Source organism: Heliangelus exortis, chromosome Z (assembly GCF_036169615.1).
Source record: "Heliangelus exortis chromosome Z, bHelExo1.hap1, whole genome shotgun sequence".
In the NCBI taxonomy this organism is placed as follows: domain Eukaryota; kingdom Metazoa; phylum Chordata; class Aves; order Apodiformes; family Trochilidae; genus Heliangelus; species Heliangelus exortis.
In genome coordinates, this window is record NC_092454.1 from 45449630 (window position 1) to 45462531 (window position 12902).

Genomic DNA, 12902 nt, shown 5'->3' on the forward strand with positions numbered 1-12902 from the left:
TAAAATGTTACAGTAGTGTTGGTTAGATTTTTATTTAATGTTTTGTCACACATAGTGTAGCATCTCACACACAAAAAAAAAAAAAAAAAAACAAACCCAAAAAAAAAGGATAGGCTACATTTAGGTGGAAAAGATTCATGAGAATCCACTCTGAACTTCAAAACCACACAAAACACTACACACAGGTAACAACAGTATTTCCACGTAGCACAGGACAGACTGTTAAAACATAAAACCACTTTCATAGAATACTGCAGATTACAAACTTGCAACCAGTTGCTCTACCAAAATTTAAACGTACAGAAAATGATAGAAGATAAATATCTTTTGCATTTACAGGTAAAAATACTGCAATTATTACTATTGCTTTCTAGCCCTAAAATTATTACAGTTCTAAATTTAAGGTGTCACAGTACTAGCATGTTACTGTCCACTGTGAGTCGTACAGTAACAAATTTTAGAGTGAGAAATTTTAATAACTGTTGTTATCAGGAAATGCTGAGTTTGTGATGTAAGAATCAAATTCTGCAGAAGGACAGCAGTAGGATGGGCAAAAATAAAAATAAGGAAGAGCTCAAGATAAAAGAAATGAAAAAAAAAAAAAATAGTGCCAGTCTCAGCTTTATGATTGTCAGGGAATGTTCTAAGATTATAAAGTGAAATGTCAAACTGCAGAATGCACAGGATTTGCTCTGAAGTGATGTACTAACATCAGCACCAGAAGTAGAAAGCATTTCTGGTTCCTGAATCCTTATAAGATTTCATTAGCAGTTAAGTCAACAATATAAAGTGGCTAATTACGACTTCTAGCAAGTAAAAACATTAATTCATACATCTTGAATGATGCTAACATCATAGCAGAAGGTATCAAATAGATCAACACACCGTGTTTAAAAAAAGGTTCCTCGAAAGCAGTATCTAATTCAAGCAAATAAAACAAGGTCACAGAAGAATCTCTCATGAGCTTATACACATTGCTGTCAGCTATTCAATATAAAAACACTGATGTAGGAGTAGCAAGATACTTCCTAAGCTTAGGCTTTTAAAAAAATTACCTGTTAAAAATGTAAGAACAATAATACAATGAGAATTTTTTTTTTTAACCAAAACTAATATTTTATTGTAAAAAAGCAATGTAAACATAATCCTTATTGGAAAAAACCTCAATAAACTATAAGAGATTAAAAATGTTGTTTTGTGTGCTTAAGTATGATTTTTTTCTCTGACAAAATTTTTTAAGTTATATATAGTCTCTCACTATACATTTCTTAATAAATACATTGTTTGGAAAGCTTAAGATGGACATGGCTATCCTCAAGACAATGACTCTCTTTTACTCAAATAAATCAGGATACTAAATAACTTTTCTTCCCTTTGAAACAGTCATAACTGCTTGAGGCTGCTGCAGCACAAAAACAAAATATCTTCACAAAGGTCTCAAAACAGCCAAGCTGAAAATCTAAGCCAAAGTTTCATTTAACAGCCTGTCAGTTTTTTGATGTGAAGCTAATGAATGCAGTGGCAAACAAATCCATCAAACCTAACATCAAAACAACTGCACTTCATCCCACCAAAGGGAAAAATACAACCTGCAGGCCAGCACTTTGATCTAACCTATCCACAGAAAACAGGTTGCTAAGCAGCTACCACTGAAGAATGCATGAGTAATTACTGGTTTAATTTTATGAAAGAGAGCAATAATACTTAAGTATTTCATTTCAAGTAGGAAAGGTTGGTAGATACTCTCCTCAGGTTCTACATATCAACTAAACTGCAAAAAGCTTTTCAGCTACAACATTTGAAAACAAATCACGTGTTAAAAGAAGCTGCAATACAAAAGAATCATTATAATGACAAGTAAAATCACCTAGTGTGACTCTATCCCTGATAGAAGGCAGTTAAATTTGCATAAATTTATGCCAAGTGATGGGCTCCAAGTGGTACCACAAAACAGACACCCTGAGCCACAAAAGCAGTACTCAGAAATACCAGTGCTTTCTCCAGAGCTTTCAGAAGTATGAGTATCCGTTTGGGCAAGGGGTGAGAGAGAGTTGTGAGAGACTGCAACAAAGAGAATTTGGAAAAGAAACAGGTAGGGAAAGGTGGGGTCTTAAATACTCACAGGAGGAAAAGGAAAGAAACTAAATTAATCACCACTACATAAAGAATTCATGAGCCCTGACTAAACCTGCTCAAGTCACCAATCTCCTGGACACAGAACCTCCACCCAATTCTCTGTTCTCTGAGCATCTTTCTCCTCTCAGTCTTAAGCGGGACTAAGGAATGCAGAAGCTCAATACAAGGTCAAAAGATAAACAAAAGAGGAAAATTTTCTGTAGTGAAGAATCGTTTTCCCAACACCTAAGTCTTGACATTTACAAAACAGCAGAGCAAGGGAGAAAAAAAAAAAAAAAGGAATTCCAAGAAAGAAAGAAAACAAAAAAGCCTGATTACAAAAGCCAAAAGCACAGGGTCTTGTTCATCTGCTTGCAGTTCTCAGTATTGCACTGTATTGCATGAAGTCATTGATCTTATCCACCAGACCTACAATTTGGACAGACAAAAACCATGACTGAGAACTCCTGTTCTGGCATCTGTAAGAGATCTTGCACTGTAATCCTTGTATGAGGGCAACACTGGCATTGATTAGAAATGAAAATTACAACAGACAGAAATATGAAATTAAAAAATATAGATGCTTCACAGATTTGGGGGTGGGGACAGAGGTTGCTCCACACTGAAGCCAATAAATATCAGGAATACAATTTTCTCAGACTAGTGTTTTATTCAGTTGCCTCCAAAAGTTTTTTATTTTATTAGACATAAAAAAATATTCATAAATATTTCTGTTCACCATTTGTAACACCTGCGTATCAGCTGTTGTTCACCATTCAAGCACAAATCAAAGCAGATACCTACAAAAACACACAAACTGGTTCTCTGGTGTCCCTGGTTCACCTGCTTTACCTAGAGTAACAAAATGCACTTCAGGAAGCTCCATATTTCTAGTCTACTCAAATAAAGGCAGTTGTCTTTAGATAGTACAGTGGTGTTTTTGAAGTGGGGGGGTCACAGGAGTGTCTCCTGTGAGAAGCTGCTGGAAGCTCCCCTGGTTCCAAACCCTGCCCCACCTGTGCGCAATGGCTGAGCAGATCTGGGAAGCTGGATGCACCTCTGCGAGTAAAAACATAGGAAAAGGACCTGCAGAGCAGAGGATTAAGTGAGAGAACAATGCGAGAGAAAACACACCAATGTCACTGATGAAGTGGGGGGAAAGGTGCTGAGCAGAGATTTCCCTGCAGCCCATGGTGAGATGTCAGCTGTACCCTGCAGCCCATGGAGGAACACAGGGGAGCAGTCCCTGAGGAAGCACAGTGAAACATTCCTTGGAGAACCGTGGCGGGGCAAATGTGGATTTGTAGCCCCTGAAGTGTCACAGGTGGGCAGATGTGAAGCAGCAGCCTGTGCAGGATCATGGAAAGGGGCAGGTGGCAATGGAGGACCCCGTGCCAGAGGAGGTGACTGCTCCTGAAGCAGCCGTGACCCTGTGTGCAGCCCAGGCTGGAGCAGTCTGTGCCTGAGGGACTGCACCTGTGGGAGGGACTCATGTCAGAGGGGTTCCTGAAGGACTCTCCCGTGAGAGGGACCCCGAGTTGGAGCAGAGGGAGAGTGTGAGGAGAACTCACCCTGAGGAGGAAGGAGCGGCAGAAACACCGTGTGGGGAACTGACTCTAAACCCCCCCTGCCCCTCCCCTGTGCCCTGAGGGGGAGGCAGTAGGGAAGGGATCCAGGACAGGGAGAAGGGACGGGTGTGGTTGGGGGTAAGGTATTATCTGGCCATATTTTCTCTTTCTCCTTGCAGACTAAATTATTTTTCTTGACAAGTTGAACCTGTCTGGTTTTTGCCTGTCACTGTAACTGAGGAATGAAAGCTTCCTTTTCTTGGTTAACAAGTCTTTTGGTGGATTTTCTCCTTCCTGTCCCACAGCAGAGGTGAGCAAGTGGAGGCCCAAACCTCCTACCTACCAGCTGGGGCTAACCCATGACAGTAGTACCATGAAGAAAATTTACAGAAGCCTGAAAAAATATCCTATCTGCCTCTATTTTGTACCATTTCATTAAAAAAAAAAGTAGCCTCATTCAACAAATAAAAGTTACAGGATATCTAAAGCTTAGAGTGCCTATCATCCTCAAAGAACGTAGCAAACAACTAAAGTACTCGTGAGCTAAGCACTACCTACCTTTGATTTTCTAAGTCCAACCTATACCAAATATCAACACTTCACCAACATACATCAGCACCACACCAATCTTCAAGAGAACATGATTGCTTTGTTGCTTTCACCAGTATATCGTTTTTCTCCTTCTGTGTGTTCTTGCCAGTGTAAAAAGAGAAAAAAACACACTGTTTCTCCCCTAGAGCTGGGGATATTTAGACTATTTGTTTTTTCTCCATTATGGACACAGTCTGGAGAGGGTCCAGAAAAGTGCCACAAGGACAGCAGAGGATCGAAGCACCTGCCATATAAGAAGCTGAGAAAACTGGGTTTATTCAGCATTGAGAAGAGAAGGGGAGACCTTATTACAATGTTCCAGTACTTAAAGGGGGGCTACAAAGAATATGAAGACTCCCTATTTACAAAGAGTCACATGGATAAGACAAGGGGTAATGGGCACAAGTTGCTCCTGGGGAGATTCCAATTGAACACAAGAGGCAAACTTTTCATTATGAGGACAGTCAGACTGGAACAGCCTCCCAGGGGAAGTGGTAGATTCCCTCGCTTTGCAAAGTTTTAAGTCTCAGCTCAACAGGATGGTTCTAAGACATCTCATATAAACTATAGTACTAGAAGGGTTGGACCAGGTGATCCTCAAGGTCCCTTCCAACCTGTCGTTCCAACCTGTCTGCTTTTTTGTTTGTTGTTTCTGGGTTTGGTTTGGGTTGTTGTATTATTTTTTTTTTAATCTACTTTCTCCTTCTCTTTAATTCTATCCAACTGCATTCTCTCCAAAATGAGAGAATGAGATCACAGCTCAAAGCAGCATTGAGCTGTTAGAAGAGCACACTGGAGGTGCCACCTGGTATTACTGTTCTTACATCAGCCTGGAACAAAGTCTTACACAAACTCTAGAAAACAAGATGGAGAGTACTTCTCAGGTCCTAGGGTTCAGCTGCTACAGGTAGATAGGGTACATAGTGAAACTGAGATTACAAGTTTAGCATTTTGAAAGACAGAAAATAATTTTTGAATTTTGCTTCCATAGTCTCTGCTTAACTAAAGTTTCCAGTATTGAGAGTTTAAATGATCTCTGGGTTCGCAGATGTTATCCAATCTTTAACACCATCTCATTTCATGAAGAAAAGCAGTATCATCACACGGCCTAAATATTTACACTACAACCTTAATGGAAATGTTTGTCTGATTTTTTTTTCCCTGAAATTAATGAAGAATAAATATTGACTGCACTTCAGATTATTTTTTTTTCTTAAGGCAGAAATCCAGTGCCAAGCAATTAGAAACTGTTCTGTAAAAATAAAAGTTTTCCTGTAGGAATTCAAATTATCAGTCATCACTATACAATATTGTCTGAGGAGAATACATTAACCAAACCTAGATATTGCTGCATTTTGCTCATGCAGACAATTTCTGTACAGGGGAACTAAGAGATCTATTTCTTTATTTTTTTCCAATTAAGATTGTTGTATATACCACATACAGAAAGGAAAGCTAAGTCAAACAAACAACAGTACCCTGAATAATCATAAATGGAAATGCAAAGTTACGTGGTGAGACTTTTTTCCTTTTGAATTACAGAGCTAGTTGCAAATAAAACCTAATGAAAGTCAGTATACTTTGGGCACACAGACTTCTTACCTATTTGATTAATTCTTTCAGTAAGTTTCTTAAGGTATTAATAAAACTAATCATAGCTATCCTCATGTTTTCCTAGAGAAAACACCCTAATCAAGAAAAAAAACACCAATTTGCATTAACTCCATAACCTGTGTGTACCTTCAAAGTGTCATCAGAACAGATAATCAGTTAAAAGCTTTTCTCTGTGTGACTTGTTTATCCTACTTCCATGGCATAAACAAATACAAATATTATGGAAAATTATTTAACCACCTTTCAATTAGTTCTTATCTTCTTGCACAGTTCCATTAAAATAAAAATAAAAATCCTACTGTTGGCACCTCCTACTATTCTGAGAAAAATTGAAGAATGTGGAAAAATAGTAACAAATTTCTGCTGAACAAATACTTTCTTGATCTTGTGTATTTACTTACATGTTGTATATTTAAAATAGTAAACAAACATATGTCACATAAAAGTATTTCAGTCTAAAATATCTTCAGTGAAACACACCTTACTCCAAAACCTAAAAATACCTACTCTAAATTCACAGGTCCTCAATATCTCATACTACGAGACACATTATAGCATTACAGATGAGAAAAGTTACACTAAAGAAAAAACTTGAACCTGAACTTGTTTCTTTTAACTGAATTATAATTATTTATGCTTCCCTCTAGGTAACAAAACTTCTAGTTTAAATAAAAGTGCCATCACAAACAGGACACCTTAAGGAAGGTTTAAGAGCGGAAGTCGTTTTTCTTCACACATGCTAACCTCAGTATATGTAACTTCATCTCAAAATATCCATAAATAGAACTGGTTTGGAACATCAACATATACATTAAGCTGAAAACAAAACTCGCTACTGAGACAGAACACACATTAATGAAGTGTAGTACCTACTATAAAAAGAACTGTAAATAAAAGTTCTATGTCAGCGTAAGGTACCACTTGATTAATAGTTCTCCCTTTGTCGTGAGCTTCCACATACTCTAATAAGGAGATAACCACAGGAAAGATTTCTTTACACGTTAATTTACTGCCATATGACTTACCAATTTTGCTGCTTTTCCATAATCAATCCATCGGATAGAGGCAAAGTTTGTTGACTCAGCACAGTTAAAACCATGGTTAAATCCTGCATGGTATCCATATGGAAAAGTGATCATAAATTCTCCTGCCTCTTGTGTAACCTATAGAATAAAAACAAGAAAACCCAAAAATGCTTCAAAATGAGCCAAATTACAAAAGCAGTTCTGCTCCTGCAGAAGAATACTACAGCCTTTGGAACTACCTACAAAAAAGTATTACTTTTTTCACCTTGCACACCCTTGCAATTTAATTCAAGTGGAATTGGTGTACTTGAGACATTGTTGCTTACTATAAAATACACAGCTACATTACAAATTCAGAAAAGTACTTTCAAAAAAGCTCTCTTGGAGCAGAGGTTCACTGATAACAAAACCTTTGAAGTGCAGGATCCTAGAAGACAGTGCAAAGAATAATTTGATATTCCTGACTGAGCAGAAGCTCAACTCCAGTGACCAGAACACCCATAATTTTTATTCCTAATATTCCTATATACTAGCACAAATTAATTCTTGAAAAAATTATTCTGTTCACCTGAAGATGTTTCTCTAGAAGAGCACCACCAAAACTCTTATTGGTAAGACTGAACAGAGATCTTATTCTCACCCTTCTCTCCCATACTCAGGCATCTCAAAAAGCATGATATGAAGGTCTATGACTGAGGGATTAAGTTACTTATTCTTGATGATAAAGCATGAAGTAGGAGAAATACCAAGCTAATGAGCCTTAGCAGTTAAAGAAAACAATGCTGTCCACCCCAAAAGATCATACTGGATACACCTGGATCCCCTCAAGAAGTAGCTTTAAAACATTTTGAATTTGAAGAAAGGAAAAACTATAGAAAACTGCCCTGCACCAATTCTTCAGCCTCACTGCTACTAACACCAAGGGGGTTCTTGTATTGAAATGCCTTGCAAAATTTTCCAATGTAAAGCCATTAAAACATCCCTTTATACATTACATTAAAACAAATTTCAAATCTGCCCCTGTTATTCCCTCTTCCTCAATAAGCACAATTTAAAAATAGGATAGTAATCTGTCACTACTGATAATGAGAATTACAAATACTAAAGCACAAGGGGCCTGGAACAAGATTCTCAAAGAGGAATAGGTTTACAACAGTTAAGCTCTGGCATTGCTTTAGAGAACAACCAAGGGCAGTTCCAATGGTCTACTCTGTTCTCTACAAGTACAGTGAAAAGCAACCACAAGAAAAGTGCTGAGGCCACGGTCTCAACAATCAATTATAGAAACCAGGAAAAAAAGAGGAAAAAAAACCATAATTGGAACTAAAAAAGAAAACCTAAAAAGATGCATCAGATATAAAAAGCTTCTTAAGACGCTTCTTAAAAAAAAAAAAAAAAAAAAAAAAAAAAGTGAGGAAAGAAAAATGACTGGTGAGGATATTCTTTTTCAAAAGACAAGAGTAATATGTTTGGATGGACTGCTGCTCTCCTCTGGACATGAAAAAAAAGGAGAGAAAGCACTTCTTGTCAGTCACTAATAGTCCCTCAGAGACAGCCTTAATCTCTTAAAGTCAGACCACCGAAGGGTGTATCAAGGACAGGCTAGCCAGGGACTAGAAATGGCACACTGTCTTCTGCTGAATTATCAGATAGGAATTGGTCAATACACTAAAGGATTCAGAAATAAAGAATTAAGAGGTTCTCCATACTGTTTGATATGCTTTTTTTACATGTAACTCACAGACAGCAGGCCCACTGGAAAGCAAACATCCATTTAAATGAAGCAAATAATCCTAATAATGACTGATGACTGTTCAATGAGATGCATTTGCTGATTACAGGAAAATAAGGAGATTCTTCTAAGAAATTAAGTAGGCTCTTTTCTTTGTGTGACAATGCCTTGCATAAGCAATACTGTATGAAAAATTGGAAGGACCAATATAAATCTTTTTAGGGAAATACACTTATTATTTGAAACTGCAAAAAAGAAGACATAAATTTTAAACCAACACCAAAATTAAAACTCACAACTCCAAACATTTTTCTTACTAGCATGTCACATCTTAAATCTCAGAGTTTTGTTGGCATAGCTGTCTTACATTCAGTTTGCATTTTTAGAACCCCTCCTTCTTCAAAATTGTCATCTTACAGTTTTATGAATTCTCTAAGTGCTTTTTTTTGCTCAATGCTGGAAGAAACACATTCTTGAAGGCCAAGGGATAGCATTTCAAGATAATTTTTTTTTACAGTATTATGGAACGAAGGAAAGAGAAAAGCAAGAAAACTAAGCAAAGAAAGCTAAAGAAAAAAATTGGATTTTATGTTTTGTGTTGGCACTGTGAAAGGTTAATTTTTCATTGGTTCATATTTAGTATTACATGCAAATGCAGATTCAGGTGCATACATTATAACTGCTACTGTAGCATTCCAACAATCACTGTGGGAATGTTTAAGAAAGATTATTCTCAGTACTAACAATTCCAAAAATTTATCTCAATTCACCCTCCCACTGCTGACAGTTTAGCAGGTGTTCTATTGCAACAAGCAGCAGTTCAGCTGCCACCTGGTAGGCGTAGGCTGACTTATCAGCATTCAGCACATTTCCACTTCTATCACTTTGAGCCATGAGAGATCACAGCCTGGTTCTCTCTATTCACTTTTTCACTGAATCCCATTAATTACAATTACATTTGGGTACAGTCTACTTTCTCCCAAGATTAGGTGACAGAACAAAACTTAAATATTTAACTATTTGTAGCACGTTATTTTTAGAGTTTTTTAAATTGTTTTTTTTGTTGTTGTTGTTGTTTTGGTTTGTTTTGGTTTTAATTAGAATACAGGAGTAGCAATATACTGAAATATCAGCTCCCTTACCCACCACAAATATGTGATACTGAAAACAGACTGATAGTTTAAACATCAACTGCTGAAAATTATACTGCTCAGAGTAATGTTCTTTAAATCCAAAACTATAAATCTAGTTCCAGAACTATAAATCCAGTTATAAAACCTTCCAGTCTGCAAAAGCCTCACCTGACACTTTACAATAAAGCACAAGGCTATAAAGGGAATCACTATTTACCTATATATTAAAAAACTTGAACCCACCAACTACATTTCCATATGATAATATATCACTCAGAAAACAAAATACTCTTTATATGAGTAATTTATTCAAGAAAGCTTTCTTTCCAAGTCAGGCAGTGCCATTCTAAACACAGACGTATCTTCAATTCTATACACAGGTTGATTTAAGCATGAAAAGTGAAGTGATATTCCAAAAGGCAAAAAAAAAAAATCAATGGCTTCCTCCCACCTGGAGTGCTCATTACACAGGGGCATTTTAGTTCTTGCTGAGCACTGCTTACACAGTGTCAACACCTTTTCTGCTTCTCACCCCACCCCACCAGCACCAGGCTGGGGGTGCACAAGAGGCTGAGAGGGGACACAGCTGGGACAGCTGACTCCAGATCCCAGTCTGTATGATGCCACGGTCAATAATAAAAACTGGAGAAAGAACAAGGAAGGAGGCAAAATTCTGAATGATGGAATTTGTCTTCCCAAGTAACTGTAATGTATGGTGGAGCCCTGCTCTGCTGGAGATGGCTGAACACCTGCCTGCCAGTGGGGGGTAGTGACTTATTTTGTGTCTTGTTTGTATGTGAAGCTTTAGCTTTACCTATTAAATTGTCCTTATACAAAGCCTCAAGTATTCTCACTTTACCCTACTCCATCCCACTGGAGTGGAGTGAGCAAGTGACTGTGTGGGGCTTAACTGACCAGCTGCTCTTAAATCATGACAAGATTCTATTTGAAAGCATTCATTTAATACTATTCCTATTGACTATGCTCCATTCTATTATAAAAATATTAACTAAAACAGATAGAAAGCACTACATTTTCCTATACTCTAGGACAGAGAACATCATAAACTATGTTTTATACATGGGTCCACATGACACTAGTAAACACTAAACAATGCAAACACTAGAACATAAACCATAATATTGAATAAGCAGTGTGGCAAGGGCATCTGGAAAAGAGTGAGAAGAAGAATATACTGCCCAGTTCTTCTGAACACCTTAAAACAGTCTGCGCAGTGGAAAAACTTAATGATAAAAAGGCTCTTAAAAACTCAGTGTAACATACAATGATGTTCAGGCAGGGGGCCTTCTGAATCAAGATCTACTCTTCTGAGTAGGCTAACAAAGCCCTGAGAATTTGCAAAATGTTCAGCAGATCAAATAAATATGCTTAAATAAAAAGCAATGCAGTAGGAACATTTTGATCAGCTGGCACTTATATGAAGTTGCCAGTAGAAAACAAGAAAACAAGGTAGAATATTGTGTAGGAAAGAAGAAGAAACTGAATACTTCAGGTGGGTTTGAAAACAGCTATCTATTAAATTAAATCACAAAAAAGAAAGCCAGCTACTCCTCCCATTTTCTCTTTATATAACATTCTTACGAAATGTCCAGTCTGCCACTACCTAGCAGCACAAAATAATAGTTTGCTCTTTCTCTAACATGTTACAATTTTTAAGAGGTTTTCAATTAAATAATAGTTCTTATGGCTTTACTCCACCCGAAACATTTTCACAGGATCGTGGAATCGTTCAGGATGGAAAAGACCTCTGAGATCACTGAGTTCAACAGTCAGCCCAGAAAAAAAAAAAAAAAAAAAAACAAAACAGTATGGCCACTACAGGATGTCCTGAGGTGCCATATATACATGTTTTTTTAATACCTCCAGCGATGGTAACTCCCCTACTTCCCTGGGCAGCAAGGGATCACATTGATAGTTACATTTAAGTGCATCAGAAAAACAACATACAAACAAAGAAATTTTTAAATATTAGGTATGCAACTTACAGTAATATAGCTACTTAAGAAGCATTTCAGTCAACAGAAATCACATGCAAACTTGCATGGAAATAAAACAAATAAAATACATTGGTAATGTATTAAAAATCACAGAAATTTTCAGGACAAATATTATTTGAGCTACAAGAGCTTTCTGCTAGAACATTCCAAATCATGAAAACTTCTAACACTACAAGCATTTGTTTTCATCTTCTCATGGAGTCAGTGCCTAAAAAAATAAAAATAATAATTTTGCCTCATCTTTACTATAAGCAGCTATTAGAATAAACACAATCTAATTCAATGCCTGAGTGCACAGCTTAACAATAAACACTAATTTACCTTGTCAAAAGGAATTCCATACTTCTTCAATATTGATGGAGAAATAAGAGTCATCTTGTGGCGAAGAAAAGCATCACATCCTTGAGAGCTGCTTGGGAAGAACCCTAACAACACAAGATGGGCAAAATTTAGTATCTTTTAACTAAAACAAGTAGGAAAGGCTTGTGTTACTTTTCAACACATAATACTGTTAAAACTTCTGGAATTTTTGTTATGTCATTCTAAGTTTTTCACCCGATTTTCAGAGAGGAGGTTTTTTGCAGGAGGTTTTTTTTGCTTGTTTCTATGTTCAGAAGAGAAATAATTTCAAGTAACAAAACAGAGTATCAAGCAAAAAAAGAAACAGAAACAAGAGATGTTGTCTCCTTGTCTCAGCTCCTAAGAGTAAGATTTCACTGCCAGGACAAGAGTTTCACCACAGCTCTCTCTTAAAACATACTGGAAGGAAAGATGAATTCCTTTTTTTAACTAGTGCAGCATTAATTATCCTGACTATTGGGGAAAAAAAAACAAAAAACAAAAAACAAAAAAACACAAACAACAAATAATGACAGTAGAAGAGGATTCTCTAGAACTATTGTGATTTGTCTTATAAATCTAAATAAAATCTGTATTATTAGAAAATCCAAATATAAAGCCATTTTAAAATTAGACAAGAATCTCTTTCAATTAACCATCTAAACATTCTTAATTGCTTTAGGAAAAAAGATAAAATATCAACAATTTGCCACAGTATGTATATTTATCTGTAATGTGAGATTTAATTTTTTTTCTTTGATGTACAT

At 36.6% G+C, this 12902-nt stretch overlaps 1 protein-coding gene across 3 annotated transcripts in view; it reads right to left on the reverse strand.

Moving 5' to 3' along the window:
- KDM4C (lysine demethylase 4C) overlaps positions 1-12902 on the reverse strand; it is a 242846-nt gene that overhangs the window by 180222 nt on the left and 49722 nt on the right. For all 3 annotated transcript variants that reach the window (XM_071732156.1, XM_071732155.1, XM_071732157.1), the window contains 2 exons: positions 12118-12221; positions 6914-7051 (listed from right to left, as the gene is read on the reverse strand). In XM_071732156.1, coding sequence (XP_071588257.1) covers positions 6914-7051; positions 12118-12221 — 242 coding nt within the window. The remainder of the gene's footprint in view (positions 1-6913; positions 7052-12117; positions 12222-12902) is intronic.